The following is a 19,869-nucleotide window of genomic DNA, read 5'->3' on the forward strand; positions in this document are numbered from 1 at the left end:
CCTTTATTTTTCAATTTTACAAGAATAAAGTGTGCAGTAGTATATGCGTTAGACATAGAATGCAGGAAACAGACTAGGGGGCAAAACCCCAGTTCATTGTGAGAAATGTTAAAGCATGCCCAGGAGGAGAACCACAGGGTCATGCCACCTAGGAACAGACTCTCACTCACATGTCACCCTGTAAGCCAGCTGGGGGATTCAGTCTCTGCCATCATAGCCACTGCCCAGTGCCCAACATCAAATTAACAAAGGGTGGACACCAGGACAATGACCTAGTAGCACCTACTCAGAAAGCAGGACCCAACCTTCGACATGTCCTCAACTCTGTCTGCATACAGTATCAACCACCAACTGCACAGGAACATCAAAAAAAACCAACTGGAACTGCAGCAGTCAACCACAGCACAGGGATACCACGTATACAGCAAGCCTTACCAGGCACTACAACTCACCATTTCCGAGGCATCCAGTGTATCCGGCACAAAATCCAACTCATTGTCCGAGACACCAGTCTGTGCTGCAGCCTCAGGGGGAGGAGTTTTAAAACAGCACATAAAAGGCATTGTCATTTGCAATGCAAATAGTTCAAACTCTCGTAAATGTAAAACCCAGTTGTATGTCGTTAGAACGAATTCCGTTGCAACGCATGCCTTTACCACACATGCGTTACAATGGAATTCGTTTTCCACGCATAACCTTTACCTCGAATATTCCTTTACCACGCATAGATTTACAACATTTTTCGTTGTAAATTTATGCATGGTGAGGGCATACTCTTGTTAAAGGTTATATCTCTCCCCTTACATGCCCCCAGCCTCACCTCCTTATAATTACCCCTGCCCTTAACCCTTAATATTTTTAACTAAAATGCCCCTTACCTTTCAACTCGCCTCCTCTCCATCTTCTTTGGTTACATCGGCCGTACGTCGTAAAGAGGAAGCGGAAGTTACTTTCCGTTTCCTCTCTAATGACGCAGATTGCATCAGCTTCGCCTCTTCAGGTTCGTTTTTTTGCGGGGGGAGACCCCCCCCACACCCCCTTTTTAATCCCACGCTCGCTGTATTTTTTTTGGGGGGGGGGGGGGGAGACCAACCCCAACCCCCCCTTTTTTTCCATTTACCACAAATAACTTTACTACGTATTTCGTAGTAAAGGTATGCGTGGTAAAGCCTCTCGTTGTAACAACGCATGCGTTGTAATGCATGCGTGGTAAAGGTTTTCGTGGAAACGGCCGTGTTGTAGTGGCCGTTTCCCGTAAAACCCATTGCATTGCAAATGCTTGTTGCACTTATATGATGGTTTCCACTCCTTGTTGTGAGCATCTACACCACTATTTCAAACAGTGAGCCCACCAGGGGTGTGCAGATGCTCATACGTCTTAGTGGAAAAGCAACCAGTTGCAACGCTTGGGGAGCACGGAATTGGTTGAGAGATACAAGGTTATTACGGTACTGGTGTGATGTGCCTATGCCTTAGAGTTATATCAGATGGGCTCATCCACTTTGGAGGGTATCTATCTGACTGTTGATATTTAACCCCTCAGACTGATGGCTTGTGCTGTGATCATCTCTTAAGAGTTTGAATGGTGCTAGCTCATGCCTGTGGTTAACTACACAAGAATGCCAAACCCCCAAATCTCCTGCTTAGTGTGTCTAACCTACTCTATTTGGTAAGAGTTGAAGTTGCTTCATTATTGATACTGTAAGTCCCAGAGCTTCCTTTGGGTTCATCAATCTAAACAACAAGAAGAAAAAATGATGAAGAAAAGAAGAAAAAAATAAAAGGAGGGCTCAAATTCTGATATCTCAGTGCTGGTTTCATTACTGATTGATTTGTGTGCCTTATTCCTCAATACCACAAGATGTGTCTCACAAACAAACTGCTTTCATTGAACCTCTTCAATCCAATTTCATGGCTGTCGTTTAATACATCTCAGTTTGTTAACTGTTCTCCTGATGGATTGTTTCCACACCTCAGGGTTGCCTCTTGCACCTTCTCCAGAGGGCAAAGCAGACATCTTTCACTTTATTTTCCGTTATTCCACTTCCTTCATTATTATTATTATTCTAATTAAATTTGTAAAACGCTCAGCTACCCGTAGGTTTCCCGGCGCTAAAACCAAAAAGATGAGAGGGGAGAGGCAGAAGCAAACTGTTAGATGTTAAATAACCATGTTTTACCTGTCTGCGAAACATAAGATAGTTGGGTTCGGTTCGTAACTGAAGGGGAAGAGAATTCTAGAGAGAGGGGGCAAGCCAAGCGAAAGAGCGGCCACCCATTCTGGCCTTTTTAATTCTCGGGACTGAAAATAGGTGTTGGCTAGATGATCGCAGATTGCGAGGGGGACAGTATTGTTGTACCAAGAAGTTAAGGTAAGGTGGAACTAGGCCAGTGTTTATTCTGTGCATAATACAGAGGGCCTTGAATTTTGTCCGGTTTTCAATACGAAGCCAATGCAAAGTGCGTAAGGAGTTCAAGGTAGGGGATGTAGCCGGTAGTTTGCATAGTAGTCGCGCTGCCATGTTCTGGACAGTCTGCAGTTTGCGGATCACCTCTTTACAGGCTCCCAGGAGAAGGATGTTCCCGTAATCCAGTCTAGATGTAATTAAGGCCTGGACCACGGTTTTCTGAGTGTCCAGGGGAAGCATCCATATGATCTTACGCAACCACTTAATGATAGTGATGCAAGTGGAGGACGTTTTGATCACATGGTTCTTCATGGATAGTTGGTCGTCGAAAATGACGCCGAGGTTGCGTGCTGTTTTAGACTGGGTGGGTAAGGTGCCCATTTGAGAGAGCCAGTGTTGGGGTCCCCAAAGGGTGGTGTTATGACCAAACAGAAGAAGTTCTGTTTTACCCCCGTTCAGTTGCAATTTATTGTCCAACATCCAGGCTGCGATGTTGCTCAGTCCTGTACAGAGGGAAGAGGAAGGAGAGTGAGAGTCAGAGGAAAGAGAGTAGATGATCTGGGTATCATCGGCGTATGAGTAGATAGTGAGCCCAGCTTGCTCCGCAATAGTCGCCAAAGGTCTGACATACAAATTGAAGAGCAAGGGGCTCAAGATGGAACCCTGCGGAACACCGTACGCCGATGTGAAGGTTTGAGAGGCAGATGAAGACGAGAAAACCTGAAAGGTTCGATTTGAAAGAAAACTAATAAACCAGTTGAGGGCTGTGCCGGTGATGCCAGAAGATCTAAGTGCATTGATGAGAATGGGGTGGGAAACCGTATCAAATGCGGCACTCAAATCAAGCAAAATGAGTGCCACGGTTTCCCCCCTGTCTACTCGGGATCGGATGTTTTCAGAGACCCCTAATAGAGTGGTTTCTGTTGAGAAACCAGATCTAAAACCGGATTGGGATGGATGTAAGATTCCACTTGCTTCAACATGGGTAGACAGTTGGGAATTGATGTGCTTTTCCATGATTTTTTAAAAAACCGGAAAAAGGGAAATAGGGCGAAAATTAGATGGGATACTAGGGTCAGCGTTTGCCTTTTTTAGCAGAGCCACTATCATTGCATGTTTCCATGCAGGGGGTACTGTAGCTTCTCTTAGGGAGGCATTGAGAAGATCCATAATGAGTGCAAGGGAAGAATTGTCCAACCTTTTTAGTATTTGAGGGGGAAGAGGGTCCAATGGGGAACCGGATTTAATTTTGCTGATAATATCAGAGAGAGTCGTGATGTTAAACGGATCCCATGTATCGATCAACTGTGAAGCAGTAGAACGAGTTTCCCGTGGAAACCTGGAATCACAGGAGAGCGTAAGTTTGGATAGTGTGGGGGGGGGTCGGCTGGGCAGGAGTATGGGACTTATCCTCTGGAATCATACGGTCTGGAGGTGGGATTGGGGCAAGTGGATGTGGCAGAGAAGGGGGGGAAGGTTTCTCAAAATTGGAGTAGATGGTATCGATTTTGGCGATAAAAAATTCAGCCAATGAATTGCATTGTGCAGTATCAAGACATGGTGGTTTGGGCTGACACAGTGCGCCTGACAGCTTCTGTACTACCTTAAAAGGTTCTTTGGGACGGTTTTGTGCTTCAAGGATAGTTGTGTTGACATGTTCAGCTTTAGCAATTTTACATAAGGAATGATATTTGATTAAAGCAGCTTTGTAAATTTGCTTGGAGCAGAGGTCATATTTGATGCGCCATTTGCGTTCAAGGTTTTTGCAGGTGTTTTTTTCTTTTTTTAAGGCATCTGTAAACCAGGGTGCAGGCGGGTGATGGAGATTGTGCCTTTGCATGCGTTGGGGTAGACATGCATCGACAGCCTGTGCTAGCCAAACATTTATAGCCTCAGTTGCTTCAGTACTAGTGACTTCCGTAAGAGGTCTAGTGTTCCCAAGGTGGGAGGTGAGTTCATTAATGTCTAATTTATTCCAGTTTCTGGATAGTCTAGATTCAGTAGGGTTAGAGGGGGTGTTGGGTTGACGACCAATGGTAATAGTGAAAGTCACCAAAAGATGGTCAGACCATGTTATAGGTAAGGAGGCCTTACAGTCAATGATTTATAAATTAGAGAGAATGGGGTCCAGAAGGTTCCCTGCTTTATGCGTAGGACCAGAATTATGTAGAGTAATGTTAAGAGCAGCCAGGTCCTGTAGAAGATTGCTGCTGTTGGAGCAGCAGGGATCATTCAGGTGTAGATTGAGATCGCCAATAATTGAGAAGTTAGTGAAATTCTTAATTAGTGGTGCTAAGTACTCAGGAAGAGAGGCAGCCCATAAACTCGCTGGGCCGGGTGGGCGATAAATGAGCAACCCGGAAAGAGTAAAGTTGGGAGACAGCGAAAGCTTAAAAAGACCTACCTCGCTGTTGGGTAATAAAAAGTCTTCCCATTTGCCATTCTTATCAGGTTTACTGACATATGTACATGATCTGAGACTTGTGGTATTTAACATATACAACAATTTCTTAAACACTGGTGCTTCGTGACCTTTTTTGCCATCTGTTGCAATAGGCATTCTGCTACAGCAAATAGAGATTCATTTTTAAAGTCAACAACATTTTTTTTCATGTTGTGGGTGAAAAAACGAAGTATGGTTTTCAAAACTAACAACCTGATTCTTCTATCTTATCCCATTGAGTAGCCTACGGCTCTCGTTGATGATCCACCAAAAGCCTAAAGTTGGCACTGGCAATGGTACTGGTTCTCTGTCAGAAAGATCCACCAAAAGACTAAAGTGGGCACTGCTAACAATGCTGGTACTTTGTTAAAAAGCACTAAACTTGTGCTCCAATACAACGGCAGGGATGTATACTTACAACCCCTCACCACACCTTTTACCAACCACACATATTCTAACTTGTGGGACAGATGATAAAAGTAAGAACAAGCATTGGTACATGCATTAGGTTTCACCTATTTGATTAATAACAAGCAGTTTTTTGTTGTAAGTTGTGGCTTGCTGAGTAGCTGGACAATAGAAGTTACAGAAAGTCTGTTAAAGTGTTATGATTTGTTTGTGTACAAAAAGGCAATATATTGTGCTGTTACTAATGGTATAGTGCGGGTAAATTATAGCAACATTTTGAGAAATGAAAGAGGGAAGTGATGGAATTAATTGATGTAATAGCAATATTTTGTGTTTAGAGGAGTTCTGACACCTTTTGGGCCCAATGCCACTGCACCCGCTGCACCATTCAAATCACGACCCTATTGCCTGTAAGGTAACTGCACTTGTGACTGCCTGTTCAGTAGTAAAATATTGCAATATTTGGTGTTTAGAGGGGTTTCCTAGAGCTTTGGACCTCGGTTTCACTGCACCTGCTGCACCATTGAAATCTTGATCTTAGTGCCTGCAAGCGAACTGAAGTTGTGACTGCCTGTATAGTAGCCAAATATTTGGTGTTTAGAGGAGTTCTGACAACTTTTAGTCCTGGTGCAATCATACCCCTAGTGCCTGAAAGATAACTGCACTTGTGGCTGCCTGTTTAGTAGTAAAACGAGTTATTTAGCCTAGAGGACACTGTGACAGCAATCAGTAAACTAAAAGTAGGTAAAGCCCCCAGACCAGATCTGATACCAGGGGATCTGTACAAATCAGAACCCACGATATGGGCACTATACATAAACCTTCTGTCCAACTACATTTCTGAGCTTTTGCAAGGAGAGGAAATTGGAACAGAACACTTCAAAAACAAAATGTATGGTGTTCGGCAAAGTACTGGGTGGTATACGAGAGATTAAGATCTTACATGAACCTATGGAAAGGGTAAAAAGCTTTGATTACTTAGGTATAGGCTTGAATGAGACGCTTAGCTGGGAATATCAATTGAGGAAGAGCTTCCTTACATTGTGCCAAAGATCTAAATCCGTATTAAGATTTTTTAAACAATCTTACACCCAACCCCTCTCTCCGACCCTTGAAATGTATCTCGCAAAAGCCCAAAGTGGAGCTCTGTACGGAGCAGAGATATGGGGATTTACTCCTGTAGATAAATTAATGATTTGTGAGAATAATTTTGCTAGGCCTCTCATCTCGCTACCTGTTACAACACCACTCGCCCAACTTTTTTGTGACCTTGGGTTAAAGAAAATTGGCGATCTGGTGGCTCTGAGACCCCTAACTTATTGGTTGCGTCTCCCCAACTAATTGATTATCATAATTCCTTACAGGAGGTCCTGGCGCTCAATGGGGCAAAACAAATTCCTTGGTTTAAACATATTGCTTAATGGTGTAAACTATTGAACTTGATGGGTTTGTGGGAGTACACAGAAAGGGCCACTAGAAGTGACATCCTGACCTTTAAAGCTAACTATTGAAAATTAGTTGGGGAGCACTACATGAACAACCAAACAAGCGGCCAGTTAACATCCAACTTCTTTAATATAAAATCATGTTCCTTATTTGAACCTTTTCTTGACCTGATTTCTCCCCCTTTTGCTAAAAGTTTGTATATTACGTTTAGATATGGTAACCTGTTATTGAAATTTCCGGGGAAAGAGGCGACTGGCCTAGTTTTCAGCACTTGTCCAGCCTGCTGTGAAGTTGATGAAACTGAAGAGCATATTTAGTTTTTTTGCCCCAAGTATCGACAGTTACGTAGGAGAAGGATTAGACCAATGTGCCTCAATTTGGGTGCTAGGCAGTACCAGATTACGTTCAGAATTTAAAAATTAGATACTTCTGGGCCAATAGTTTTTGCTCCCAATCGTTTTTTGTTTTGTTTTCCTTCTGGCTTATTCGTAAACATTTTTTACTATAGTTGTGTCGCCACATTTAAAAAAACAATTTCGTTCTTCTTCCAATGCCGTATACGTATTTTAATATTTAGCTGGGTATGTACGTATTTTTATCCCACATGCTTGGCGGTTGTATAGCACTTCTTTTTAAGTATGACTAGGCCAATTGTAATCAAGTATCTATGTACCTATGTCTCTTTAATCTGATTTGGGATGTCATTTTTGTACTTGTGTTTTCAATGGTTTAATACTATTTTAATTGTAAATATACCCATTTTTTTTATTTCTGCACATTTTGATGGTTTTTGTACAAATGACCAACTAAAGTTATATATGATGATGAGTAACATTCTGTGTTTAGTGGGGTCCCTAGAGCTTTTGGCTCCGGTGCCACTGCACCTCTAGCACCATTCAAATCAAGCCCCTGCTAACTGAAAGATAACTTCAAGTTGTGTATGCCTGTATAGTAGTAAAATGTAACCATATGTGGTGTTTAGAGGAGTTCTAACAACTTTTGGGACCAGTGCCACTGCTCCTGCTGCACCATTCAAATCATGACCTCGTTGTCTGCAAGGTGACTGCACTTGTGGCAAGGCAGTCACAATTGCAAGGTAACTGCAATGGTGACTGCTCGTTTAGTAGTAAAATATAGCAATATTTGGTGTTTAGAGGAGTTATGATAACTATTGGATTAAACCTAGGTCTGTGACTGGGGGTGAATGTTTGATTTTTTCAGCATTCCTTCCATTATCTGTTCTTTTTGCCTTTCCTAGTGGCAACATAACTACCTCTAGCTTGTTTGTCTCCTGATACTGGTTAACTTAAAATCGGACTTGTTCTTTGTTTAGTTGGAAAATAGTGAACATTCTGTGACGCCTACATGAATCACTCACTAAATGCCAATTGCACCTTAAGTGCACATTACATATGCTTGTCCTATCAAATGATATTCGATGCAGAAAATCTTTGTTTCTTCAAAAAAAGAATCCAAAGTGTACTTATTTCCCAAAACATTTAAATACCCATATTTGCAGTAATAGTTCCGAGTTGTTTAACAACTCAACTTTCTATCCAGAATACTTCTCTGAAACAGAATTGTTTTTCATCTTTATGTCCAAATATTGAGAGTACGGGTATTCTTGAAGATATAGTCCCCCGGTCGAATATCATCACGTAGTGTCCTCACATGCACAAAGCTTTTCTCCAGGCCACACCAATACTATGTAAACACTGCCAGCCTCCCCACCTTTCAAATAACTCAATGTGGGTGGGTTTGTGAAATGGTGCCCACACACCCATTGAGTTACCGTCATCGATAAGCCCAGTCTTAAGCATAATGTACAAGCCACCCTCTCTTCCTCTAATTTCAGAAGTTTACTTTGGATTGCATGTGATTGTGTGACATATCCACTTAAGGGTTGGACTGAAAGGTGATGTAATTTGCCATTTCGGGTGTTTCTTGATTCCTGCTAAATATCTTCACTGGTCTCTACTTTGTTTCAGAAGAACAATATTACAATGTCTAATGCTATTGGTAGGTTGACTATCTTTCCTGACCTTTGGAGCATTCAGATGGGATTATGCTATTGCTAGACGTGTAGCAAATTTTTTAGGCTGATCTGTAGGATTGATTACAAATGGCTATATCCTAAATTGGATTGTGTTTGAACATATTTCTAACATATTTTAAAACTATTGTGCCAGGTTGAAGAAGAGCGCAGTGAAGCTCAAAGACTGCTTTCACAAGAGCGAAGTGCACGTGTTGTCCAAGAGGGCATCTTGAATAATCACCTTTGGCGGCAAAAAGAAGAAGAAGAAAAAAAAATAAAAATGATCACTAAAATGGAAGAGGTAATATTTTTTTTAACCACATCTTTATGATAATTATATGTTCTTCAAAGAACATCATACTATACAACGTTTACAGATTGTTTGTGTTTTATAGTGGTTTGAATTGTATTTGTATTTAAGAAAAGACTGTGGGCACCCATGTCTAGGTGCGTATTCAAATGCAGGTGCTACAAGTATAATGCAAGGCATTTGCAGTGTAATGTGATAATGCTTCATCTTCTCTTTCAGTCTGGATGTCTTAATTGAATGATGCGTAAAGCCACTGTGGTGCAAGGGGTGGGCAGGAGTGGAGTCTCTACCTTTGAATATTCATTTGTTATTAAGCCCTACCTCCAGGGACGTAGCCCACCGTGATGCTGAAGTGCTTTGTTTTCAGAGTGTAGAGAGTGCACTGTCTCATACCAAAATAAAATTTATAGTACCTCAAGGCTCTGTCTTCTTAAGTCTTCTTTAATGCCTACCTGCGATCCAAGTATAGCCTCTTGGTCATTGGCTGTGTCATGTGGAATACGGGATGGTCATTTAATCATGTACATATTTCTTTAACAGTAGTTTGATCTTTTTTGTTTATAAAATGTTGTATAAGTCACGTAGCAGACATTGTACCAACACAGTCGGTTTAAAGAAATCATGTACTTGCAGTAATTTCGAAGCCAGTTCTATGGAAAGCGAATGGATCTCTTTGTGCCTATTTCCATAATTAAAAGGTTATGATTCATCAGAAACATATTGATCAAACAAAAAAGTACAGGTAAGAAAGAAAAAAACGATCCCATTCCTCCCTCCAACCACGCCTTCTACCCACGTATAAAGTTATCCTTGAAGCTTTCCTTAAAGTCTGTGCATTTGAATGGGTTATTCCTTTAAGTAAGCAAACAAAAAGGTGAATATGTCCTTTTCGTAACTTTCGAACTTATTTCATCCTCAGAACCTTCCCATTTAGTTCAGTTGATAATTTGTAATACCATTTTGCCCCCCACAATTATTAGGAACTGGAGACAGGGTGGTAAGGTCAGTCAAATGTTGATGTCAAAAGCAAACTTTTGCTTTCATAATTTTTGGCTAAAGTAGGTATGCAGTATGGATTGCAAACCATCTTAACACAAATTGTTTTATACATTACAAATGTGATAGATGAAAAGCAGATCTTAAGATATGAAGCTTCCCGATCTACACATTTCATTTTTCCAAAGGTTACTATCCTCTTTCAATGTAAGTTGTGTTCTTGACAATTGGAACAATTTCTGTTTAGTATCTCTGATCCACATAAGAACAAAGTTATGTGGCAACTTGCTGAAGTGACAGGTTTACATTAGTTACCTTACATAGCCCCAGTGAAGTTCATATTTTGGTTACAATGTGTTTATCTTTGTGAGTGTGGAAGTAGTGTTAAGTGCCTTAGGAGCAACGTCTCCTCAATGCACTCGAGGAAAATTTCTTATGTTGTTTTTAATAAAAATTCAAGAATTTTTTAGTTGATCATTGATTTCTTTATTCCTTGTCTTTAATGTTAACTTCATATTATTTTCTTCATAATATGTTATCTATGTCTGCCCAATGCAACTTGTTTGATGCGATAGCTTCTTGTAGAGTATTTTGAAACAAACACTGCCCTTGGTTCCTCCTGTCTATGAGCTGATGATGTTAGTAATAGCTCTCTGTTCAATACCTGTACTCGATTGGCGGCCTGTTTCAACATGGGTTTGGGATACCCTCTGTTTTGAAACTTTGCAATGGTGATGGTTTTGTACTGATCGTAAATTTCACAGGAAGAAGCAATGCGTTTGCTTTCAGAATTACGGATTAAGACCCATGAAGAAGGGCAGATGCCCGAAATGCATTGGGCAGACATAGATAACATATTATGAAGAAAATAATATGAAGTTAACATTAAAGACAAGGAATAAAGAAATCAATGATCAACTAAAAAATTCTTGAATTTTTATTAAAAACAACATAGGAAATTTTCCTCGAGTGCATTGGGGAGACGTTGCTCCTAAGGGACTTAACGCTACTTCCAGTTTCATACACCTTTGCACAGGGGGTTTACCTCGATTGCACCGCCTACCTCAACAAACCACAGCAAAGAATTGAAACTGAAGTCAGATTTCCACATCCCGCTTATTGGATACCACTTTATCTTTGTGAGAACATTTCGCCCTTTACTTTATGGATTTTCAACAGATAGCATTTTATCAATGTATTTCGGTTATTTTGTCTGGACTACTCCATTGGCTGACTATTTTTTTACTCAAAAGCTCAATATTCTACAGAATTTCAACATGCTTGATTCTGGGTAGTATAAAAAGGCTGAAAAACATTAGTTTTTTTAAAGTTTGTACTTGTTTTCGATCAGAGTATAATAGATTTATAAATTGATTGCTGGCACCAGCAGAGATGCGCCCAAACTTAAGCTTACACTACACATCGGAGGTTCCTATGTCAAAGCTCTCCTAGTCATCAACTGCCTGTATGGTGCGACAGTTTAACTTAACCAAAGGGGGCAGAGGAGAAATCAGGTGCTGGCATTGCCTCTTCATGTAGGGACTATCACAGAGACAACCAACAGAAGAAATTGGGCTCTATTGTCTGGTACAAGTCTCTCTAAATGCATCGGATTGAAGCGTTTGTGGACCCTGGTCCACGCTCAGGGAGGGAGAGTTACTTTATCACCAATACAACAGGTCTGCAGAAAGGTGCCAAAGATGAGAGACTTGCACTTTCCCAATCTTAAGTGGTGACTTGGGATCTCTGCACCTAGACAGGATCCTAGGCTTGAAAGAATGGTGCAAGAGTCTCTCGGGAGCAGAATTAGATTTGTCCTGAATGATCCTCAGCTCTTGGGTGCTTGCCAACCTTTTCCTAGACACAAAAAAAAAACCAGGTCCGTATAAGAAACCGTGTCTCGTACCTGTGTAAAGATGGTTGTGAAACTTGGTGCTTTCACCTTACTTGGGGTTACTCACAACGCTTATAAGGAAATTGTGGGTGACCTCTACAATGAATGTCCCCAGTAGGGTGCCTCACTACTTCATCAGCAGAAAGCGGAAAACATCGTTTACAACGCAGGGATTACATCGCAATCCTATTACATCGCGGTTTTCACAACGCAAGTCGTTACAACGACTTGCACTAGATGGCGCTCTAGGACAAGGAATAGTATAATTTACTATCCAACACCTTCCCTACTGTACGTAGACTGGAGTTAGAAAAGTAATTATGCTACTCCTAAGTCCAGCCCCCTCCAACGACTTGCGTTGTAAAAACCGCGATGTAATGTACCGCATTGTAACGTCATACATCCACAGAAAGCATGCTCAAGACTATGCATTTTCCTAATGATGAAATCTCATATCTTCTCTGTGGTAAGTATACCTCAAACTCCATGCAAGACCAGTATTCCTAAATGCACCTCATGCTGATCCTTGTACATGGAGATCAGGTGTGCATAGAACACATTTTTCCCAACCGAGATGCCAATACTATATCTGTTCAGCTGCTGCAATTGAGTGCATGACATGTTTGACATGTTTGTATTGCTACACATGGCTTTATTCAAGAGCACGGCAGTGTAATGTATCCAAGCTGGAAGTGTGAGGGAAAGAAAGAGCAAAACAAGAATAAATTAGGATATCAGGGCCCTGTATGGGAAATTGCTTAATGCCAGAGAATGGGTTTCTGAGCCTGACTGGCAGAAAAACAGAGAACTGGTGAGGGTGCACATATGCACAGGTAAGGGGGCATGCAATGTATAATGCACACATGTATTGCAAACAAAGGCATGCTCTTTATTGATGCACAAATCCCCATTTATCAGCTTTTGAAGCAGTTTCCGGTCTCCCTGTTACTTTAGAGGGATGTCCACACATTGGGAATCTGTGAGAGACAGGATGAAAGAATATTCAAGCGTCAGGGTGAACAAGCATTGCTATTCAGTAGAGGGACATATGTGATTTGTTTAACCCAACTAAATTGTCATATGATTTTTTTTCAAAGAAATTCCTCGTAGTTTCTGGAGAAATATATTATAAGCGTACATTTGGTGGTTCATCTGATATTGCTGAAAAAGCTGGGCCAGATGGCTTGCATACTTATTTATTTAATTTGTTATTTTCCATAGCACACATATGGCCCAAGAGTGGCAGAGAAGAGTGTTAAACAATTTGTAGGGTCTAATAATTAAATTGTTCCCCATCTGATCATGGAACGGGATATATTACAAAAATCACAAGAAGGTATTACATTCCAGACAGAGAGACGAGTTTGATATTTGTGTATGATAATTTTTGGTCCTAGGGAGCATGATGAGGATCTACTTAAAATATATACAGTATTTAGACAAAAGAAGAGTATACCTTAAGCTTTACAAGATGCTATTTTTGGAGTTGAAGGAACTGAATGACTCTGCATGGGCTGCCGAAAGAGATGCCTGTTCTTTTCACAAAAATGCGTAGGAGAGGTTTGTTCTAATGGGAGATGAGAAGGAGTTCCAACATTAGAGTGCAGTCCCGGAGCAGGATTCTTTAAGTGCTCTTTTCTTTCTGCAGCTCAAGTGTTCAAGTAGTTGTCTGAGCGACATACTTCCTACTGATGGATCTAAAATAGCCCACAAGGAACCTTGAGGGTAAGACTCTTTTGCTCTAATCCAGATGTATTGATTCTAATTAGGCTAGTGATCAATTGGATGATGGATCTAGATACTTCAGCCAAGACCCTTTTCAGTAGGTTGTCATTGTCCAAGCTGTTGTATGCCACTGAAAACCTAAAGTACGAGAGAAGAATGTTTATCCTAACCCAAATATATAAACAATTATTCTTCGATATTAGTAGGGATGTTTGAGTCTCTTTATGGGGGCAGTGCAAGTATTCACTACCATGCAGAGTGTGCTTAGGTCCGACCTATTCTTGAAGCTGCCTTGTGGCTTTCCTATTAGTGAGCTTGCTGGGGTAGGGTAAGTTGGAAATTAGTAGTTAAACAAGACCTTGGTGTTGGATGATAGTTTCTGAAGGAGAGCTGTAATTATGGCATTTTCTATGTATCTGTAAGAGCTCCAAATTGAAAAGTGAGATCTGTTTCAAGTGATGAAAAAATTGTTTCACACACTGCTGAACACGGTTCAGCTGGCCAATAAAGAGCCTTATTTTTTCGGCAAAGCTTACCATTTTTTTGGGACCAAGAGTATAATATAAGGCAGGGAAATTTCAAAGGCGCTGAGTTGACTTTGATGGATTCCTGTAATTTGGAGATTTTCTGCCCTAAGTAGACTGCAGGTATGTCCTTGTAGTGCTAAACTTGCAGTGCTGACCAGTTGAAGGGTTCAGAATAAGAAGTATTCAGGGAGTGTGTCCTGGTTAAGTGCATGTTTTTGAAATACCTCAGTGAGTTGAGTTAGCCTTTTGTTGCATGGGCTGCACCTGTAAAAAAAGGTTTTTAGATGTGGAAGAAATAGAAGAAAATAAGAGATTTGTTTGTCCATGGCTGTATTCTTAACTCTCAGTTCGAAGGTTTCAAAATTATGTCAGAACATGAATTCCAGTGCATTGGCTTCTGTTTGCATTAGGCAGAGAACTCATTATTTTCTTAACCAATGCCTGCAGATAGAGGGTACCTTCAAGGGATACATCTAAGAACAAGTAACTGTGTTCTGGAGTTTGATGGATCAGTGCTGTGTTGATTAAGGGAAGTTCACCTGAGCATTCATGGTTTTTAAGGGCCTTCAGAAACGTGCTTACTGGAGAACATTTGATAATCGCAAATGAACATCACTTTTTCAAGGCAGAATTAAATTGAGGACATGTAAATTTTGCTTATGCAGTTTTTTAGTTATGCGCTTGATTTATAGTTGTACTACTCAAAAAAGAAAAAATATGGCTAAGTGTTCACATTAATGCATGGAGACTAGTGTTGGCACCCACCTTTGACACTTGGCCAGAAATCTTGGATTTTGGAAAGGTAGTTTTGTGCCCATGTGGCTTGAAATAAAAATGTTTTAATGTATTTATTCAATTTTTCATTTTTTATATTGCATAGCAAGTATTAAACATAAAAAACGAAAGCATCTGAATACGCAAGTATTTACATCACATATATATCAATAATATGTATCCGATGAATCTCTCAGCTGCATCCACTTATGGTATAGTAGGTAAAAGTGGCGCAAGTGTCCCTGGACAGTCTTCTTTTATTACAGTGTTCACGTTGTGGAAAGTTACGGATCAAGAGTCTCTCACCTGTCCTTGGTATTCTTCCCAGATTCTCCAAATCTTCCTATGTTTGTGGGCGCATCCCCTGACCTCACAAATGGGGATTTCAAGTATGCAGCATTTATCCATGCTTTGTCGCTATTTAGCTAGGCTGGAGGGTGTTTGCTTTCTCCAGTCCTGGGTTATGTATCACTTCACTTGTGTGAGTCCCAAATGTAAATGAATTTCTGTGGCCCTTGTGAAAACCTTATCATCAAGTATGTTTAGTAAGGCTAGTTTCAGATTCAATTGTAATGGATATTTCAGTATCTGCTGGAATGTATGAGATTTTCCCATCCAAAAGAGCCTGAATCCTAGACAACGTCAAACTGTGTGGCTAAAGTCACCCACTTCTGCCCAGCAAGTGAGGTATTCATTTCTGGGCTGTGGTGCAGACATCAGAGTCTGTCAGGGGTTAAACCACCCCTGTTCAAACTCGGGAAGCAAGTCCACAATAAAGTAAGGGACTGTAAGCTAAGAATCATCTTCTGATATCCACATATTGTAGTAGTGGAAAGAAGTAATATGATGAGATGCTGTCAAAGAATTTTCTCAAATTCTGTCATGAGTTGTGCCAGAGGATCTTATCTGTGGGTAGGAGACATTCAGGTAGCTCACCAGTTTGTATACTTCCTTCGTGGTGCACAATGGTCATGGTGTCAAGCTGAGATGGGCTCCTGCTGGTAAATTCATCCAGGGTAACCTACTTGAAAGTTTCAGTAAATTTATTTTGAACAAAGAGTTAATCTCGAGCCTTTGTTGCATAGAATTCTGCGGGAGATCAGAGTTCAGTCCACGACTATTACCCATCCCATTCCAACCCTTTCCCCATCTAGAAAAGGGGAGTTTACATGTAGAACACTGTTAATTTTTAACAAATGGTTGCGTCCCACCAGCCCCTGGATAGCTAGTTGAAATACGATGACCCTAGGCAGCACAAGTACTTCCCTCTGCTTTGGATAGATACGTAGTCTCAAAGCCTATAGAATTCAATATGGGGGCCAAAGGATCAATCTGTGTGTGGACTGTACGATGGCTGTTATGGCTGGAGTGAAGTATACAATAAAATGAGTGGCTAGCAAACATCTGTCACAGGGCTCCAAGGTCAATGAGCAAAGTTACGTGTAATGAGGCCCAGGCACATCAGTGATGAGGTAACTCTGGAGTGCATCCAAGCTCGAGTGAAGGGACAGAAGCAGCTGAAAGTGGAGTGAGGGCCAAAACTATGTGGCCTCATCTCACAAGTCTCATGTAGATGTCTACTCAAGTTCAGCTTCCCTTAGGTCTCGCCCCACAGCCCCCAGTTGGTATCAATGGGACGTTCAGTGGGCAGGAGGGGGTTACGTCAGTCTCAGACAATGACCATGCTGCTCCACCTACAGTAAGACCAGAGAGAGAGCCCGGGTCCTGGTCTCCAAGTCACCCGGATCAAGATGGCAAGATTGATGAGTTTCAGTGCCAGCGACCCTCAGCCAGCGACCATGCGTGGGGAAGACGATCCCCAGCCTGACATCAGGGCAGTGTGAATGATGAGCCCACAGGTGTCCGATTCAGTTAGTCAGACCGCACAAAATTGGGGCCACCTCACTCACCATACCCCCGGTCTACCTTTAGTTCTCCAAAAAAACATAGGCTAGGTGCGTGGTCCCCGGTAGACACCTGATTCCACGCAACCATGAGCGAGCTCTTCGGGGTGTCTCCTCTAGGCACCACCGCTCTCCTGAGGCAAGGGCGCCAGGTACCCTCCTCCATTATATTTCACAGGCCACGGCTGCCAAAATTACAGCCCTCATGCTCATCCCTGCAGGGGGGCATTGCTGCAGGCAGACTGCCAGCAGCATCACTGCTCGGCCGTTATCAGATGCTAGTCGGAAGGGCCTCGGATGTCGACAGGTCAGACCCCAGGATGCATGTTAAGAAAAGGATTTGGAGTACTTCTTCTTTTGTCATATCAACTCCTCAAGTTAAGACTTTTTAAAAATAAATATTTAAAACAAAACTTCTCTCCAACGCTGTCCTTATTGCATGTTCACACCCATGTGCCTGGAACCTGACAACGATCTTGGTACAATAAAACATGTTTCATGTGAAGTATTCTGTTACACCTCCTAGCTTGGTTTGTGCTTCATTTATTAATTTACTTTAATCATATATTTCAATTGTTCTTGGCAGCATTATATTTGACACAAACTTAACATGAATAATAAAGTATACAGCACATTTTGATAGACATACCTAACTGCATGTTTCTCACTTTTTTAATCTCTTCAGACACCAGACTTAAAAACCGATTAATTAATTCTCACATGCTGGTAGCTTGTGCCAATGGTCTCCATCATATCTGCTCCACCTCCAGGCATTAAGATGAAGACTAGGAGCCACATATAGGTGCCACACCTGAACGGATACCAGTTCATCTTTTTGCACTTTTTTTTAGATCCAGACTCTCAACTTTTTGCAGGCTTTTATTTTTTACTGAATTCTTATAACTTTTAACAGACAGTGTGCAGATGTTTAAGTTGTGCAGCATTTTTGTACAGGGATATCTGCCTGCCTTTGGTACCTTTGCACCAAACACAACTCCAAGTCCTGTGACAAATGCTCCCTTATTCATCCAAAAGGCCATCACGGAGCAGGAAGCCAAGCTCAATAATAAAGAATACAAAGAAAGTTCTTGAGGTTGTTCCCGGTCACCATCTCGGTGAGTCAAGGAAGTTGTTGTCACCTTCACATGCCCGTTCTTGGAAGAAGTCGGATAGTTGACCATACAATGGCCAGACTGCAACATCAGTATCTAATTCTGACCCAGTACCTGCTCTGGAGCCAATGTGTCTGAGTTTCCTGAGCCATCATTGTCTCCACAGCAAATTGAGGCTGAAACTCACATACAACCTCCAGTTGTGCTTCCACTGATGGGGCCTTCCCAGGGGCTGATCGACTCCATTGGCCTTAGCAAGGCTGTCTACTGGCACCAGGCAGAGCTTTCACACCCTTGTTGCAGGCCTTCTGGTTCTTCCTAGTGGGTTGCTGTACTCCGCTGTAGAGGATTCTATCCCAATTCCGCCAGAAAATCCAGATTCATTGAGAGCTTACTTTAGGTCAAGCTATGAAATCACTGAAGTGCAGTTTGTGGTTGAGATGGCTCTCTTCCTGCTCCTCAGCCTCGACATCAGCTGTACAGATCATTGGATGGCGTTTTTGGGTCCAATGCCATCCATGGCCGTGAACATGTCCTTCACAATGAAAAAGTTGATGAGGAGGTGAACAGCTTACTCTCTCTTTATTATACTGATGCCATTCTATATTGAACTTCAGAATGCTAATGAATTGGACACTTCATGAGAATGACCTCAATATGCCATAGCTCCCTCTACTGAGCTAAGTCCCTTGATTGGGGGTGGTCGTGCTCAGGGTCGTGGACGTTTTGAACTTTTAATTGCAGAGGGTAGGTAGGCAAAGGTGTTGACTGAATTTCTTCAGCTTCGACCATCGATGGCTGTGCCCTAGTTGTCTTCTAATGAGTCCCTGACTGACAGCTCAGGGTGGTGTGTTCCAAATATTGTTATTCTTGACTGGTCAGCTGGCCAATCGCTCAGAACTACTGGCTGGCTCCAGACCTAGTCACACAGCATAGCGAATATAGTTGTGTATGCCTCCAGAAGCAAGCTGTACCCTAAGGCCTTGCCTACTGCTTCTTTGGATTGTGATTAAAAAAAGATTGTTACCTTAGGCAGGGGAGCATTTTTGTCTGCCAATCAAAGTTTGTGCAACTTGAACACAGTGTATTTCTCTCACTGCTACAAAAACCGCATCTGGGACGTAGCAATCAAGATTGTTCCTGCCTTCTCTAAGGAAGCCTGTATATTCCTGCCAGGACGCAGGCAAAAGCTACTTGAGGACTGTTCTGGATACTACGGATTGTTTTGCTCTGGCAATGGGCACTACTGTCATCATACAGTGGCACACAATGTATGTTACCGTTTTATTTGGAGACATGTAGGCTTCCCTTGATGAACGTAGCTTTTGCTGGATAAGGGCTCTTTGGTGAGAAAGTGGGTATGCCGTGGAAGGACTATAGAGCTACCGCTCATTCTTGTTCTGCTCACCAGTTTCCACAACAATGGAACAAGTTTTGAGGTTACTCTTAGGACCTTGCCTACTATTGGCGCCAGTCCTCCTGACCTGTTTAGCGAACAGTCTAGCCCTTTCACTGCTTCAAAGTGAGTGGTGGCAGAGAGTGTGGTCACCAGCAGGTGCAGCAGTCCTCCTCCTGGAGCCTCTGCCAAGCCGTTTGTTTTCCTATTGATGATCCTATTGGTCCAGTAGAATTTGTGTTTGCCTTTGCAGCAGGTGTGCACTTACTTTGGACGAATAGGTTCAGCAAGTTGTCTGGTTTGTCTTCCCCCCCCTCTTTTATGTGTACCCTTCCCTATGTTGACTTCTATTTTGAGCCAGCCATCAGAAGAGAAGTGCAGAATGGTTGGTCAAGAGCACCATCAAGATGTTATCCGAGGCAGAGAGGGGCACAGACTGTTACTCTGTGTACTTTCTCCTTCCCAAAAAGGACAGGGGACTTTGACTGATA

General features: G+C 41.9%; 1 protein-coding gene across 10 annotated transcripts in view; it reads left to right on the forward strand.

Moving 5' to 3' along the window:
- Positions 1-19,869, forward strand: part of ANKRD26 (ankyrin repeat domain 26) — a 1,096,841-nt gene that overhangs the window by 612,462 nt on the left and 464,510 nt on the right. For all 10 annotated transcript variants that reach the window (XM_078674324.1, XM_078674330.1, XM_078674326.1 and 7 more), the window contains one exon: positions 8,895-9,041. In XM_078674324.1, coding sequence (XP_078530450.1) covers positions 8,895-9,041 — 147 coding nt within the window. The remainder of the gene's footprint in view (positions 1-8,894; positions 9,042-19,869) is intronic.

This window comes from Lissotriton helveticus, chromosome 1_1 (assembly GCF_964261635.1).
Source record: "Lissotriton helveticus chromosome 1_1, aLisHel1.1, whole genome shotgun sequence".
Lineage (NCBI taxonomy): Eukaryota > Metazoa > Chordata > Amphibia > Caudata > Salamandridae > Lissotriton > Lissotriton helveticus.